The following is a 17,576-nucleotide window of genomic DNA, read 5'->3' on the forward strand; positions in this document are numbered from 1 at the left end:
GACTCTCGTCTTATTCCGACGCCTGGCACTGGACAGACAGAAGTTGTATTTTCTTTGTCTCACGTGGAGTTTGCGTTGGGGTTTGGAATGAACTACAAGCCGGTCTCTTTGGGGCTGTTTACACCTAGCCACAATGCGTTTTCTCAGATCGGATAGCTATCTGATTTATCAAAACGATTCCATTACACCTGGTCACATAAATGTGTTTTTGCAAAACGGATACAATCTTATCTTCAATTCCCGCGCTATATAGGCTACAGAATTCATGAAGTGCACGTCACCGAAAGCAACAGATATCAGCTGCATTTTATTAATCATCAGCTAATTTCAATATCAGCAAAGACAGCAATAAGAGAGAGCGGCAACAGCCCTGGTAAATTTTTAGTTAATTTCTTTACTTTTAATGAAGATGGTAGTGTTAAGAGTCTGCAACTTACTTTCACTTTGATTTGCAATAGATTGCGGCGCGCTGGCTTGATGAATAGGCGCTCAGCTGCTCATCTGATTTGATGCGCGTCATCATATATGACTAAAATAACATGACATAACCTATAGCCTGCTTTCAACAACCAGATGCATTTACACTTGTCCAGTTTTGTCTGGAATACGGCCCAGACCACGTCCTCAAGTGATTTGAGCGATCGGATTCAAATCCGTCTCCAATGCGTTTCGGAGGGCAACCTGGTCTTTTCACGATCGAATAGCTATCCGATCACAGAAAACGCATGAAGTGACCAGGCTAAACAGCTCCTTTGAATCCATCTTCTATTTTTGTGGAAAGTTGACTAAAGTTGTGTCGCTCAAGTTTTCTTCTCTGATACGGAGAATGGCGGCGAATACACTACCTGCAAGACATAGGCACATAGCCAGGCGAGCGTGAACGCGCATGACGTCACGGCCAGTCTCAGATTCGAGCCCGAATCCCTCTTATTTATTTTACTGTACAGGATTATAGAGGCGATCTCAGTGATCAGAGAAGGGCTCATTCAGCCCATCAGGCGATTGTTTAAGCATGTATGGGTTAGAAAATGGCTATTTTTAACATGAAATGTTGCGCAATGCACCTTTAACAAGTGGTTTAATCATAGCCAGCTTAAAACATTTAGGTACGTATCCTAATGACAAAGATGAATTAATGATATTAAGGAGAGGATACTTGACCTCTGGAAGCATCTCTTTCATTAGCTTAGTTGGTATAGGGTCTAATTTGCATTTTGTCGATTTAGATGATTTAACAAGTTCAAAAAATTCTTCCACTCTTATAGCAATCAATGAATTGAATTTTTCCTTCGGGAGACAACAATGCAATCCCTAATGCGATACTGTCGTAGACATTGCATAGTTATAGTTTTCTCCCTGATATTATCAATCTTATAAGTAATGAAGTTCATAAAGTCATTACTGTTGTGCTGCTTGGAATCTTCTGGGCTTGAGGGTTTATTTTTCATTAGTTTAGCGTCTGTTTCAAATTAATACCTCGGGATTTGTTTATTTTCTTCTAATAGGGTTGAAAAATAAGCAGATCTAGCAGTTTTTAAGGCATCTCTGTATGCAATCGAGCTCTCTTTCTATGAAACGCAAAATACTTCTAGTTTTGTTTTCTTCCTGTTGCGCACCATATTTCTGGCTTCTCTCTTGTACCACGGAGTTGGACTATTTTCTTTAATATTCTTTAAGCCCAATAGAGAAATGGCGTCTAAAGTACTGGAAAAGAGAGAGTAAATAGTTTCTGTAGCAACATCAAGTTCTTCTAAACTATCTGGGATGCTAAGATGATGAAACTGATCTTAGCGGATCTTCCGGAAGATAATTAATAAAGCAATCTTTAGTTGCAAAATTGATAGGTCTAACATATTTGTAACACGGAGTCGGCTTTGCAGCCTAGGCTAAATGTACACACAAGAGATGACATCGCTCTGCTGCAGAATTTCAATGGCATTAACATTGATTCTGTGTGATAATATTAGATCTAGAGTACCCACTGTATAAAATGATTTGAGTTTGATCACAATTTATTATGTTGTGCCATGTGGGGTGGGAAAAGTGTAGTGCAGTGCAGTCCTGAAGTTTCAAGTTTTTCACTGTTTATCCTAGCAAGTGTGATGATCTGCGGCTGGAGTGCCCGCTTGAGCCTCTGGGGGGCACTCCTTCCTAGTTTATTGTTTCATTCATGTTTTACCCTGGACTGATTATGGTTTATTTCATGCACCTGTGTTTTATCATCTTGTTTTAGTTCACCTGTCTTAAGCCCGAGTTGCCCCTTTGTTCGGTGCTCAGTATTGTGTGTGTGTGTGTATAGTGTCTGACTGCTTCTAGTGTTTTTCTAGTATCTCCTAGTTTCCTTAGTATTCCCTAGTTTCACGGTTCCTGGACTCTCTGCCTGTATCTGGTCTTCCCGTTTGCCTTATCCCTGAATTGTTTGATTGCTGATCTGGACTGCTTACCTGGTTTTGACCCCTGCCTGTTTCCTTGTACCTGTCTCTGGATTCTCCTCTTTAATAAAGCCTGCGTTTGGATCACCTCTGTTCATGTTCCATGTGCAGTTTCATGACAGCAAGTGCGTGCAAGTTGATTTTTGTTGTCCTTATTTAAATGTTTATTACTTCTATTTTTTTAATAACATCGTTGTGGCAAGCAGTACGAGGCCGAGGGCCATGGGAGAATAGCGCGAGGCCAGTGGCGTCATTGATGATGAGCGACACCTGTGCAACGCACCAGTCTCTTATCTTTCACGATGATGACCGTTTGCCGGTTCCCACCTCCTGCTTCCCACACATCTAATCTTGCTACAACCGTTAATTACGTAATATTTTTCTATTAAGTCCTGGTGGTGTGATGTACCCTTTGTCCTCCATATATGTCTGGTTAAACCTTTGTAAGAACAATTAGAGGTGTCTTACATTAAAATTACTCCATAGTGATGAAGAAAATTATAGTCTCATATTTTTTACATGCCCCTTTTTTACATTTTAGCCAATGCCCTTGACAACCTCTCTGCATGGCCCAGTACACATTGGATTGGTTTTATTAACTTTAATGTACTTGAAGTGTGCATCAAGCACTAGGAAAATTCAAGTATTGGATCAGGAAATGGTATCAGCAGATACTCAATATTTAACTCGGATCGGGGGCACAAAAAACTTCATCAGGAAGTCCTTAATTCCTTAATTGTGATGTTTATTACTGTATAGGTATGGAAGTTACATTCCAACAAACTATCACTTACCTTGACAAGCTCCATCATGTCTTTGACAAACCCGTCCACTTCTGGACCTTCAAGTGCTCCAGTCTTACTCTAGAATCAGAACCAACCACTAAGTGATGGAACATCAGGATAAGTATCTAATGTGATACTCATAGACAACAATAAACAAAATGTTCTGTTAATAAAGTAATAAATCGTTAGTCTACTCAGATTGATGCAAAGTGAATTGAAGGTTAAAAAAAATCTTACAACATCATAGTGAGCAAAGATCTTCTCAAAGTCTCTTTTTCTCTCCAGTTGACTACTGGCCTGTGGAGGGTGAGAAATCATGACAGCATCATGCAGTTTATCATTAAATTTGACAAGCAGGGGGAAAAGAATTGAGATAAAGTACTTTAAATAAATTCGAGAAAAAGTACTAACATCCATTTTGAACTGCAACAGGAAGTTCTCTTGTAGAGCCAGAATTCTGTGAAGGAAATACAGTTCAATTAGAAGGCAGGCAATGAAAACATTGTGGCAGCGCGTTCATTCATTTTTTTTTTCATACGTCTGATAAAATATATTAATAGTGGACATATTAATCAATGGAGTAATATGACACAAAAAAAAACGAGATAAGAAAAAGGAACTGGCATAATTGACGGGGTGACTACCTCCCTTGTCAGTTTGATTGCCTACCAGCAGCCACGCGTGGAGCGGCACAATCACTGGTGCTCACCTCATCACCACTGACGTAAAATATATTCCTCTCTTCTCAGTTACAGGCTGCCACGACCCTCACACTCTACTGACTCAATGTTTTTGTTAGTAATAAACACATCTCTGACACTTAATGACTGTCAGGAGCCAATCAGAATCCTCAGCACTCACCACACAACGATCACTCTCTCCGGATTACTACACCTGTGCACAATCAATGATCACATCTTACCCTCAGGGTTTGAATTACAAAGTGGCTTTCGGGGGAGCCCTATTTTCCGATCCTCCCTGATCCTGACTGACTTTAACGCTTTTGGTGCATGTTCAGACATTTAAAACTGTAGAGGCCAAAGTACAGTTCATAGTCATGTGCATAAGAATTAATGTTGAACAGGTAACAAGTTCGTGTTATGGTTAAAGATGTTAAATAATACTTAAAAGATTAAAAGCATACTAAAATTCATGTTCTTGTGGGATTTGGTAAAATAGTGTACTGCCCCTTTAAATAAAGGCCAACTCCGGCTACATAGGTTGATTCTCATATCAGAGCTGTCTGTGGAAGCGAACGGTTTTCTTTACCTGATAACTGTTAACTTTATTGCTACTTTTATTAGTAACCTTTTATTTTCACTAGCAACTAGAATAAGTGTACTAACCAGCTCACATTTTCTTTTTTGTAAATCGGAAACCAAAGAATAAAACTGGAGATTTTGATCTTTTATTTCAACAACGTTTCTGAAGTGGATTGATTGAACTGTTGCTGGGCTCGCAATGGACACTGCAAATGGGACTAGCTGGCTGCTTGGAATAATCTTCTCAAGATTTCAGACCTCTACAAAAACAGTAGTGTGATGCAAAACAGTTTCGTTGTGTGTGGGTGATGGAAGGGGACACAGGGTCGGCGAATGCTGGAACTCGTGCACTTTTATTTACAAGGCTCTTTTACAGCCCGTGGTCGTGCTCAAATAACGTTAATTCAAAATATCAAAAAGGCAACAGAAACAGATGATAATTAATAGGCTACTCTTTCTGCTGGATAGCTTTCAGAAGTCACTTTCTCTCAGGATACATGCACGAGCTCCCAGTCTCTCTCACACTAATGTCAGCAGGTGTTTGTCATTTGACGTCCGCACTCTCCCGCTACAGACTTCGCTGAACCACGCCCAGTGCATTTATTAGTGGAGACACATGTTCGGAAATAGTAATGAAATGAGCGAATAAACACTGACACATTTTTAATATCATCATTTATTTCAGGAACCTTAATGTACAGAAAATCAAAATCTATATGCGACACAAAAAATGGACAGTGTTTTAGAGCTCCCCATAAATGTCTCAAAGTAGGCTTTCAGGGGAGCCCAGGTCCTTTTCAGGGGAGCCGAGCTCCCCTTAGCTCCCCCGTAATTCGAAAACTGCTTACCCTGCATAAAAACACCCCACTCACGCTCACTCATTGTCAAGCCTCCAACAGGAACAGACCCTAACCAGTCACCTAGAAACTCTCCGTGTCATCCAGCAACAAGGAACGTAACGTATACTTACCCGCAAAATACTAACCTCTCTGTCCATGTTCTGATGTCCTCAGAATCCACTCCATGGTCTCTGCCTTGTCCTGAATCCATGTACCCCTCCTGAATCTCGTTCGCCAACGGATGACCTGAAAGAAAGAAAGCTAGTATCACTGAACTGAGTTAGTTTGATGGAAATCAGACTGAAGAGGATCTGCTCACCTGGAATCCTTCACGCCGAAGTATCCTCCTCACATTCACCTCTGAACACCTGAAACTTTGAGCACTCACCTTGTTTGTGACAAAATAAAGTTTATGTTCATTCACTTACCTCTGTCTCCGAGCCTGTATCCTGACAGAGGTGAAGAAAAGATGGATTCCAGACAACCTGCCGTTGCTGCAACAATTTCCACACCAGCTACCACGGTAAATCCAGTGTTTTCTCCTGTTAGCGCTTCCGTGAACGCCGCTTCTTCGATCACCTGCTTCGCGAGCCCACCGTCCCGCCCAGCGCCATTCTCTGGTCGGGCGGAGGATTGCAACGGATTCCTGTTACAGTGTTCACTGGCTCTGGAACAACAAGCTCAACTATATCCTACCGAACGATCGAAAGTGGCATTTATTATCCAGCAATTATCTGGAGCGGCATTGAGATGGGCTGAGGCGTTGTGGATGAAGGAATCATCCGTGGTAGTATCAGTTCCAGAATTCGTGAGGCATTTCAAAGAAGTTTTCGGATGTCCAGTGGATGATTCCTCGTTCGGTGAACAGCTGTTGCAGCTACGTCAAGGGAAGAAGACAGTTTCTGACTATTCTGTGGATTTTCGCACTCTAGCCTCTAACAGTGGATGGAATGAAAGGGCGCTCATCTCAGTTTATCGCCGTGGTTTGAATCCAGCCTTGCGTCTTCAAATGGAGATATACTGTATGATGACAACTTAGGACTTGAGAAATTCATCCAGCAGGCTATACGAGTGTATCAAAGATCTCAGAGTTGTTACAAGGATAATCTGGATTGTCATTCTGCACTGCCACAGAGCACAAGAAGTTCTACATCCGAGAGTCGAGTTGAAGAGATACAAGTCGACACTTTCCGGCATTCCCAGACAGAACGTACTCGTAGAAGAGAACTGAAACTGTGTATGTACTGTGGTGCCAAGGGTCATTTCAGACTTAACTGTCCAATTCGACCAGGAAGAATGATGGTAAGCTCAGTTCTTGATCACACCATTGTATCAGCACCCCTCACGATTCATGTTATCATAAAGACTCAAGAAATCTGCGTATCTGTGACAGCTAGAGTTGGGTCCGAGTCCACCTTTGTCGAGTCCGAGTCGAGTCCAAGTCCTTAACAATCGAGTCCGAGTTCAAAGAGGGCCGAGTCGGACTTGAGTCCGAGTCCTTAACGTCCGAGTCGAGTCCGGCCGAGTCCACATTAAGAGCAAGGGGTGCACTTTTGAGCAAGATGATGGTGATGTTTAAATTTGTATTATTTTGTTTTGCATGCTAATATCTTTTTTAGCCTCTGAAGGGCAGGAGTAAATTAATTTTTTATTTCTTTAACAATTTACACCAATTTACATCCAGTTCCATCCTTAACGGATGCTTCCTTCTTGAACATCACTAAATATTTGCAGAGATTGTAATGATTGAAAGATGGAATTGTTCCATTGTAATGAAAAGATGGATCTCACTGTCACTGCTAGTAAGGAGTCAAATATGCAGAATATTCTGGAAAAGTGTTGTGAAAAAAAAAACAGTTGTGGATCATTCATAGCCTGGTTCAACCAGACTCTAGTACATTTCATTTGCACATAGAGTCTGGAATCGCTTCATTGAGAAACGTTTCCTTCCTTGTAGGCGGGTTCACTATTAAAGTTCAAATCTATTGGATCTGCCCAAAGTCACTCACGATCTGCCATAGCCAATAGCTAACGTGTGGTCGTGAGTGACGTATGTCACGCGCCGAAATGGCTGGAAACACCAAGTCCGAATGATCAGAGGATTATGTTTACAATAGGATTTCAGTCAACGAGCGCTGTAGGTTTTGTTAATCTAGGAACAATTATTAATTCGAAATGTATATTTGACATGAAGGACAGTGATATATTCATTCAATGGTGGAAGCTGTGTCTAATCATTACAAATACGCAGCTGTGGTCGTTTTCTGATCTGCCGCAAATGCTGTAGCTGCTACAGTGAATGATCAGTCTGTCTCTATCTGCAGATGTGTAATAAACAACAATTTTTCATATTACGTCTTATTGTTTCTTAATTACCTTAATTATGGTCTTCAAAGTATGTGTTTGTACATTTTTATGTGGCATTTAGGTTTTTTTATTAAAACAAATCAACCATTGCCATCTAAAACTGAAAATCAAATATCTTCAAAGTATGGGTTTTCACATTTTTATTTATGACAATTATTTTTTTTTAAATCACAACCAATTTGTATGATTTACAACATGTAAAACTGACACACCAACCTGGAACACCAACCGAGTACACAAAGGGGCTCAAAATGTTCTATTCATTACAAGAATCAGTAAATTTACAGTTGGGAATATGAGCGACTGACATGACTCCTGAGCGGATCTTCAACAATAGTTTAGCAGCCAGGACTCGGGGCTTCTGAACACCGCGAACACCAGGCTAAACCGTCCGTCCAAAATGTCACGGTCATCGCGCACGAGCTGCCCAGCACAAACTTCCAAACTTTTTGCCTCCTTCACTTGGTCCTCCGTTGTGCAACAAGAGGTGAGACGTTAACAATCCGGCTTTAAATTCTGTATATTCGGCAGTTTCTTTTCCAACAACGGACCGAATAGCTTTTCTCACGTCTTTCTCCGCTGCTATTACTGAACTGAAACTGACGCGCTTACAACGTCATCGTCCTCAGCCACTCCCTCTATTCGCTGATTGGTCCTACAAAAAATTGATTTCTGGAAACCTAAGGATATACAGCAGTCCCAGACGCAGTACTGAAGGGAAATTAAATTGAGCGGAAGTGCGTAGGAGGGCGCAGCCAGGCTAGATCATTCAGGTAATGACACACAATATTAAAATCAAGTAATTTGTCTTGTAGTTTGTCTTGTGGACTAGGCCATTAAACATCTGTTATGTGAAAAAGCTTTTTCAGTGCAGTGCTGACTAGAAACAATGTTTTTATGATCCTTCCTATTAATAAAAAAGAAAAGAAAAAAATAAATTTTGAAGAGAAAGGTGTATGCAAACTTATGACTAAAGTGTAAATGTAACAAAAATCATACAATTATTAGTCCCAAAATGTTGCTATGTTTATTACGTTCTCATGTTGTCATGGTTACTGTCAATCATCGCAATTTCATGACTCACAGGACTAGACTTTAGTGGATTCACTCCCACATTTAAATGCATTTATGACTGTTTTTGATTTACATTTGTGAACGAAACCACTGGTGCTCTAGAAGCACGAAAAACTAAATTATTATTTAGATTGCCAATAGCGCTCTCTTTAAGCCATCACTCTCCCTAAAACTCTCGTCATAAACACTGAAGTCATCCGCACTGCACAGTGAATCTCTCATTTATATCGTGTCTAGTCTTTGTTTATGAGGGGATTTGCAAAAGGATAAAGCTCGTGCTGATTCTGAACATACATTTTGAACGAATTCTCTGCTTGATGCCTCTGATTTGCCACTGTGTTCGTGCGCTTAATATACATGTCTGTGATTGGCTACAATGCTCAACGCGGACACAACACAAGTAGTTTCGTTTCGTTTTTGAATAATGTGTCCTCCAGTTCCCGGACTCGATTGGACTCGGACATTTTTCCGAGTCTAAAATGTCCAAGTCCGTGTCAAGTCCGAGTACAAATTCATCCGAGTGCGTGACAAGTCCGAGTTCATTCAAAATTGGACTCGAGTCCGGACTCGAGTCCGAATACCCCAACTCTAGTGACAGCCATCATCGACTCTGGTTCAGCGGGAAATTTCATTTCCGGAAAACTCTGCAAAGAACTCAACCTCCCAGAAGTCAACACTCCAAAGTCTTACTCCATCTACGCCGTGACTGATGAGTTGATTAATAAGGAAAGTGTCACAACAAAGATAACCCCCATTCAATTATGTGTTAAAAACACGCATCAAGAACTGTTTGAACCGTTTGTTCTCCAAAATAGCCAAACAGACTTGATCTTAGGTCGACCATGGTTAATTCGCCATCAACCTACCATCGATTGGCAGTCTGGGAAGATAAAGTAATGGGGCTGTGCATGTTCCCTAAATCAAGTTCCACTCACGAGTTTTTCCAATGATTCAAGATACCCAGCCATAACTCTAAGTTCCACTTCCATTGAGAGTCCCACCGAAAATTTGTCCATGAACATTCCTGCCTGTTATTCCTCGTTCTCTGATGTTTTTAATCCTGTCACTGCTTCCAAATTACCACCTCATCGGCCCTAGGATTGTGCCATTAATCTGGTTCCTGAAGCACGACTTCCCAAGTGTAGAATCTACTTTCTATCCATTCCAGAACAAGCATCCATGAGAAAGTACATCAAGGAAGCCTTAGATCAAGGCTATATTCGTCCTTCCACATCTCCTGCAGCAGCTAGCTTCTTTTTTGTGTCCAAAAAGGATGGTGGATTAAGACCATGTTTTGATTACAGAGCCCTGAATCAAGTCACTTCAGCTATCCAGCTATTCAGCTACCCGCTCATTCTAGCAGCCCTTGAACAGATCAGAGAAGCCACGATGTTCACCAAGCTACACCTACAGAGTGCATACAACTTAATCAGGATTAGAGAAGGAGATGAGTGGAAAACAGCTTTCATAACACCTGCAGGGCACTACGAATATCTCGTCATGACATATGGTCTGGTCAATGCTCCTTCTGTATTCCAGAGTTTCATGGACGAGGTTCTCAGAGACTTCCTGGGAAAGTTTGTACAAGTGTACATTGATGATATTCTGATTTACTCAAAAGATCCCGCTGAACACCTACAACATGCATCTCTGGTACTTCAAAGACTCAGAGATTTCACCCTGTTTCTGAAGGCTGAGAAATGTATCTTTCATCAGACCACTATCGATTTCCTGGGTTACATCCTTAGCGACAGAGGAGTTGAAATGGATAAACGGAAGACTGAAACCATCCTGTCTTGGCCCATTCCCCAGTCAGTTAAAGAGCTCCAGAGATTTCTAGGCTTCGCAAACTTCTGTTGAAGGTTTATTCAACAATACAGTATTCTCACAGCTCCTTTGACCTCCTTGTTGAAAGGGAAACCGAAGATGTTGCTCTGGACCCCAGAAGCTGAAACTGCATTTAACTCCCTAAAGACCACCTTCACTACTGCACCGCTGCTACATCATCCTGACCCTGAGAAACCATTTGTGGTAGAAGTCGATGCCTCCACCACCGGGGTCGGTCGAATTCTATCACAATACTCTGAACTTTCCTCCAAACCCTTGCCATGAGCATTCTTCTGCAAGAAGTTATCTCCAGCGGAAGCCAACTACGACATTCGGGAATCGAGAGCTTTTAGCAGTGAAACTTGCCCTGGAGGAGTGGAGACATTGGTTAGAGGGAGCAAAGCATCCATTCCTAGTACTCACAGACCACAAGAACCTCCAATATCTGAGAGATGCTAAGAGACTCAATCCATGCCAGGCCAGGTTGTATTCCCTGTGCCATGTCCAAAGTCCCAAGAAACCTTCCGGTGGGTAAGTTAGTACCCCTTCCTGTCCCACATAGACCCTGGTCACACATCGGAGTTGGTTTCGTCACCGATCTCCCTATGTCTGAAGGGAACACCTGCATTCTAGTGGCCATCGATCGATTCTCAAAAGCATGCAAGCTAATTCCTTTGAGAGGACTCCCTTTGAGAGGCTTTTGTCACCGCCGAGTATGTTTTCCGCAATTACGGTCTCCCTGAAGACATAGTCTCGGACAGAGGACCCCAGTTCATTTCCCAGGTCTGGCGAGCTTTCTTCAATCCTATGAATGTGACAGTTAGTCTATCTTCAGGATACCACCCACAAACCAATGCGCAAACCGAACGGAAGATCCAAGACATCGGGCGATTCCTGCGCACATTCTGCCACTCCAATCAAAACATCTGGAGCCGTTATCTCATCTGGGCAGAATATGCACAAAACTCTCTCAGACAGTCATCCACGCAGTTAACCCCTTTTCAATGCATCCTTGGTTACCAGCCCCCGTTATTCCCATGGTCCGGTGAGCCATCAGAGGTCCCTGCAGTGGTATAAGTGGTTTCAAGAGAGCGAAAGAGTCTGGGATCAAACCCACCAGCACATTCAACAAGCTGTCAATCGTCAACAGCATTTCGATGATGCTCGCCGCCACCCAAACCTTGAATACCAACCTGAACAGCTTGTCTGGCTCTCTACGAGAGACATCCGACTACGTCAACCATGTCGCAAGCTAAATCCCAAGTACATCGGGCCATTCCCCATTGTTAAACGGATCAATCCAGTCACCTACCAACTTCGTCTGCCCCCAGAATATCGGATCCATCCCACGTTTCACGTTTCCCTGTTGAAGCCCCATCATCCACCGGTATCTCACTCAGTCACAGAGCCCACTCCTGAAGATAACCCCCCGGTACCACCCACTGAACCAGACTCCATTTATTTAATAAAGGAGGTATTGGACTCTTGACGTCGAGGGGGTCAATTGGAGTATGTCATTGATTGGGAGGGGTATGGACCAGAAGAAAGAAGTTGGGTACCCCGAAATGACGTTCTTGATCCTAGTCTGCTCCTTTAATTCCATGCTCAGCATCCCGACAAACCTGCACCACGGCCCAGAGGTAGACTCCCACGACGTCGAGGTCCAAGGTCCGCTGGCGCGCACTCTGGAGGGGGGGAGGGGGGGAGGGGGGAGGGAGGGGGGGGTAATGTCAGGAGCCAATCAGAATCCTCAGCACTTACCACACAACACTCTCTCCGGATTACTAATCACGTACACCTGTGCACAATCAATGATCACATCTTACCCTGCATAAAACCACCCCGCTCACGCTCACTCATTGTAAAGCCTCCAACAGGAACAGACCCTAACCAGTCACCTAGAAACTCTCCGTGTCATCCAGCAACAAGGAACGTAACGTATACTTACCCGCAAAATACTAACCTCTCTGTCCATGTTCTGATTTCCTCAGGATCCACTCCATGGTCTCTGCCTTGTCCTGAATCCATGTACCCCTCCTGAATCTCGTTCGCGAACGGATGACCTGAAAGAAAGAAAGCTAGTATCACTGAACTGAGTTAGTTTGATGGAAATCACACTGAAGAGGATCTGCTCACCTGGAATCCTTCACGCCGAAGTATCCTCCTCACATTCACCTCTGAACACCTGAAACTTTGAGCACTCACCTTGTTTGTGACAAAATAAAGTTTATGTTCATTCACTTACCTCTGTGTCCGAGCCCATATCCTGACAATGACACACCACTATTTCTGTCTTTGTTCAATCAGCCACAAATTTTAATTGTTGGTGCACTTTCTATTATTTAAACCTCACCTGTAAATTTAAAATGAATGCCTAATTGAGATGTAATCTGAGTTTTAAGTTATGGTGTAACAGGATTATAGTTAATGTATATTAAATATAGGTTAAATCCAGAATCAAAATTATGGTTTAAATGCAAACCTGTTTATTTTTAAACAAGGTTTAAAGTTTGGTGCAACAGATTATTAGATAAACCTTGATTTAATCTAAGAATAATCCTTATTGGTGCAACCCACCCATAAGGGTTACTTTCTGCAACACTCTTAAGTTTAAACGTACAGTATGCGATTTTTGGCCACCAGGGGTCACTTATTTAAAATAATAACAAAAGACGTACTTTGATGACGTTGGGAAAGAGCGTGGGCTCACGGGAGTTGTTGTCGCTGTCAATGACAACCAGCTCAGCTCATGGCATGACATCATCGTTTCACAAAATATACGTATATAAGGCATCTCTCTGTAGATTTAGCTTGTCGAGAAGCTTTAAATGCAACCCCAATGTTTACCTGTGTCATGCTTTTTCTCCTGTCCCAAACCCTTCTCGGGTCATATTTTTCACCCGTACGTTTGAGCTTTACTGAGCTGGCTGTAGCAGCAGAATGTGCAGGCAAAGCGTAATCGTGGTCCATAAATATAATACAGACGAATATAAATATTTATATTACGCTCCTTCAATGAATGACCTATTTTAGAACATTTTTCATAGTGTATATAGGGCGCACCGGATTATAAAGCACATAAGATACTGCAGTCAAACGTTTGACTGGGTTTGCGTTATGCATCCACAATGTGCTAAAGGCTAAAGGGAATGTAGTGAGTGCGCGGCTCCGGAGGTGAGGCGTTTATTTAGTAAGCATGAGCGCGCTGAAGCGGGCACGTACATTCGCAGCCTGACTCATATGACTAATTGACTATTCAATGTGCGCGGCTCGCTAAGTTTTGAATGAGACGACCCGGTTACTGTGAACGGGGAGCGCTTTATGCGCGAGCAGCACCGGGGACAGTATCTGTTAAAAGTGAGCGCTCGTGAGCGGGCACGTGATTTACACACATACAAATATGTACTACTTTTTATCTTCGTCATTTTCTTTGCTTTATTGGCGGTAGTCCAGTGTTCCCCTCATAGACTGTGGTTCCCCTTTGTGTTTGGCGGTTTCGCCGGGTTCAGCAAGCAAGTCAGAGAAAATAGAGGAGTCAAAGGTTATATGACGCCATAGACGGGCGACGAAACGGAAATAAAGAAACGTCCCGTGTCTTCGAATTAAACTATAAATTTCTCGGTATTTGAAAGTTGGTGGAAACTGTCGGGATAATGTAAGTACACATCTAATAGAACTATATAACATAGATACAGTTATTTTTGCTATTTTAAAGCAGAAAAAATACATATTGTGGCTTTAAGGAATCCTAAGGGTGATCTTAATAGAAAAAATATAGCTGCAAGCAGCGATGACCCTGGTGGCTTTAGGACAACTGTGCATAGCAGGCAATGCACAATTGCGCATTTAAAGGAGGCATTTATAGTTCTTAAATGTAAAATAACTATGTCAAAATAGATCATTTAAATTCAGATGAATTTCATGTCATAGGTTGGTATAGATTACTTTCAAATAAGTGTAAAGTTATTGTATGCAGATAAGTCCATAAATATTAATTTTTATAAAGTATAAAGTATTAAAGTATTTAAACAAAAATTGTGTATATAAAGTATTAAAGTATTAAAAAAATGTTGTATATATATATATATATATATATTCCTTTGTATTAACTTTATTATTACATTTATTATATAAAACTATGTTGTCAGCGCACTACAAATAAACTGATTCTATGCCTTTATTTTGTCATTAAAACTGATAGAAACTGATCTTCCCTAAGTCATGATGTATGGAGTAAAAACAGTATCTAAACCTCCCACAAATGCACACAAGAGATCCACACACACGCACACCAATCCACAAATGCATGCGAGAGATCCACACACAAACACAGTCATCCACAAATGCATGCGATAGATGCAAGGCAATCCACACATGCCAGTCGGAGATCACCAAAATTAATATTAACGAGGTGTATAAACTCGCAAGTACAATGTCAGGCACTGTAATTTGCTCATAATCTTAGAGATAAATGGCAGTGGGGCTCAGGTCAGGAAGCAGAAAGACTGGCTAAACCAACCGTCACGTCACCAAGGTCAGATAAATCTCATCACATAGAGCCTCCTTTCACTTAGATATCACCATATATCACTGTGTCTGTTCCCCAAGTTTGGAAATCCAAAAAATCTCAATTTAAAGATTGAATTGATGTTCAACAAATAAAAAACAGATATAATACAGAGGAGCAAATGATAAAGCTTGGGTTGCTGAATATTACTTCAGAATCGCTCATAGCTAATGATATGATCTCAGATTATAATCAAGATGTGTGTTTGACAGAAACCTGGCTAAAACCAAACAATTACATTACTTCAAATTAGTCAACCCCACAAGATTACTTTACAAACATGAACCTTGTCTGAAAGGCAAAGGGGGAGGTGTTGCTGTAATTTATAGTAATATTTTCAAAACCTCTAGTTTTAAATATAATTCTTTTGAAGCAGGGGCGGAATGGGACCAAAAAATCTACCGGGAAATTTCGTAGACCACCGGCCCTCATCGCCGACAGGGCCGGATTAAGAGTTCAGAGGCCCCTGGGCACAATGTCTTGTAGGCCCTCTCTTGTCCAAGGACATTTTAATATGGCATGTCACGAACACACACAGGGAACAGAAAATCCAGTTGCAGTAAAATTTTAATTAAGGGCAATCCATCTCATAGTCATCCAGGCAAGGTTCAAAGTCCATGTTATCAATCCAAATACAAAATAAACAAACAAAACAAGAAACCGGCAAGAAACACAGAAATCTAAAGTGTGCTGACATAAAACAACGACTCCGTACACATACTAACACAGACATGGAATATATACACATCTCTAACAAGACTAACACAGAACAGCTGGGAACAATGATTACGGGGAACAGCTGAATGCAATGATCAGTAAGTGACAGAACAGGATGATGGGAAATGCAGTTCCAGATAGTGAATGACACAATGGGGAAGGAGGACATTTAGTGGACAAACAAGGGAACACATCCAGACACTGTGACATAACCCCCCCTCTACGGAGCGGCTACCAGACGCTCAACGACAACAAAAACCTGACACAAGAGTTCAGAAGGGAGGTGGAGTGGTGGAGGATCAGGGGGAGGGATGGTGGACCAGGTCCGTGAAGGGAGACAGGAACAAGGGATGAGGGCTTAACCGGGGACCAGGGCGATACACAGAGTCCATCGGGCGGCCAAGGCGAGACACAGAGTCCATCGGGCAGCCAGGGCGAAACAGAGAGTCCCTCGGGCGGCCAGGGCGAAACAGAGAGTCCTTCGGGCGGCCAGGGCCGTGAAGACCCCTCGGGTGGCCAGGGCCGTGAAGACCCCTCGGGTGGCCAGGGCGGTGAAGACCCCTCGGGCGGCCAGGGCGGTGAAGACCCCTCGGGTGGCCAGGGCGGTGAAGACCCCTCGGGTGGCCAGGGCGGTGAAGACCCCTCGGGTGGCCAGGGCGGAGCAGACCTTTCGGGTGGCCAGGGCGGTGAAGACCCCTCGGGTGGCCAGGGTGGTGAAAACCCCTCGGCCAGCCAGGGCGGTGAAGACCCCTCGGGCGGCCAGGGCGGAGCAGATCTTTCAGGTGGCCAGGGTGGTGAAGACCCCTCGGGTGGCCAGGGCGGAGCAGACATTTCGGGGGGCCAGGGCGGTGAAGACCTTTTGGGTGGCCAGGGCGGTGAAGACCCCTCGGGTGGCCAGGGCGGTGGAGACCCCTTGGGTGGCCAGGGCGGTGCAGATGTAGAAGATTTTATTATTTAGAAAACAAGTAACTTAGCTATATAAGAAACCACATTTAGTTCCTGAAACTTTGGGTCTGACATTTAGAAGCCCAATGCTGATACACCAGAATACTATTTCAGTATGTCACATGGTACAATGTATTTTTAAAACTATCTATAGGATGTCTGACCTTATATGGAAGAGGATGTATGTATATAACTCTGAACACAAAAGATTCGAGAGCGCAATAGGGCCGGAGGGCCAGCAGGCCAGAGCGTTAGAGCAACTATGCTGCAGAAGTTGCTCGGCTTTGTTTGTGAATAAAGTCTAATATTTCTGGCATTAGAGATCTCTGTGAAGTTATTTAAAAAGACAGAAACCACTTCAAATGGCACCCCAGATGGGACACTTTCAGGAACTGATGTTGAACTGCGGCGAGCTTTGCTGGATGAACGACACAAACTAAAAGTGGCCACGAGGTAAGCAGTTTTTGCTTAAAAAAGTTTGTGTAGTTCACCCAGACATTTGCTTGTTGCGGTAAGACATTTAAAATAAGCTTCTTTAAATTCAAAGAACTAAGACAAAATTTGAAAGGGGATCTCTCATTCCAGAAATGATTGCATGTAGTCTAATAAGAAGGCCTCGGGGATATAAAAGTATTTGTGTAGTCTGATGCAGATTATATAAATATTGGTATTAATTTGGTACTAAAAAGGGAATATATACTGATAAGGTTACTGATTAGGTTATCAGTGGTATCTGTATTTGCATGCATACAGATAAGTTC

General features: G+C 42.5%; 1 protein-coding gene across 2 annotated transcripts in view; it reads right to left on the reverse strand.

The window, feature by feature from the left end:
- The window catches only part of scgn (secretagogin, EF-hand calcium binding protein), an 85,601-nt gene that overhangs the window by 18,461 nt on the left and 49,564 nt on the right, over positions 1–17,576 (reverse strand). For both annotated transcript variants that reach the window (XM_039661938.2, XM_039661928.2), the window contains 3 exons: positions 3,629–3,674; positions 3,455–3,514; positions 3,227–3,295 (listed from right to left, as the gene is read on the reverse strand). In XM_039661938.2, the coding sequence (XP_039517872.1) occupies positions 3,227–3,295; positions 3,455–3,514; positions 3,629–3,674 (175 nt within the window). The remainder of the gene's footprint in view (positions 1–3,226; positions 3,296–3,454; positions 3,515–3,628; positions 3,675–17,576) is intronic.

Source organism: Pimephales promelas, chromosome 12, assembly GCF_988280905.1.
Source record: "Pimephales promelas chromosome 12, fPimPro1.hap1.1, whole genome shotgun sequence".
In the NCBI taxonomy this organism is placed as follows: domain Eukaryota; kingdom Metazoa; phylum Chordata; class Actinopteri; order Cypriniformes; family Leuciscidae; genus Pimephales; species Pimephales promelas.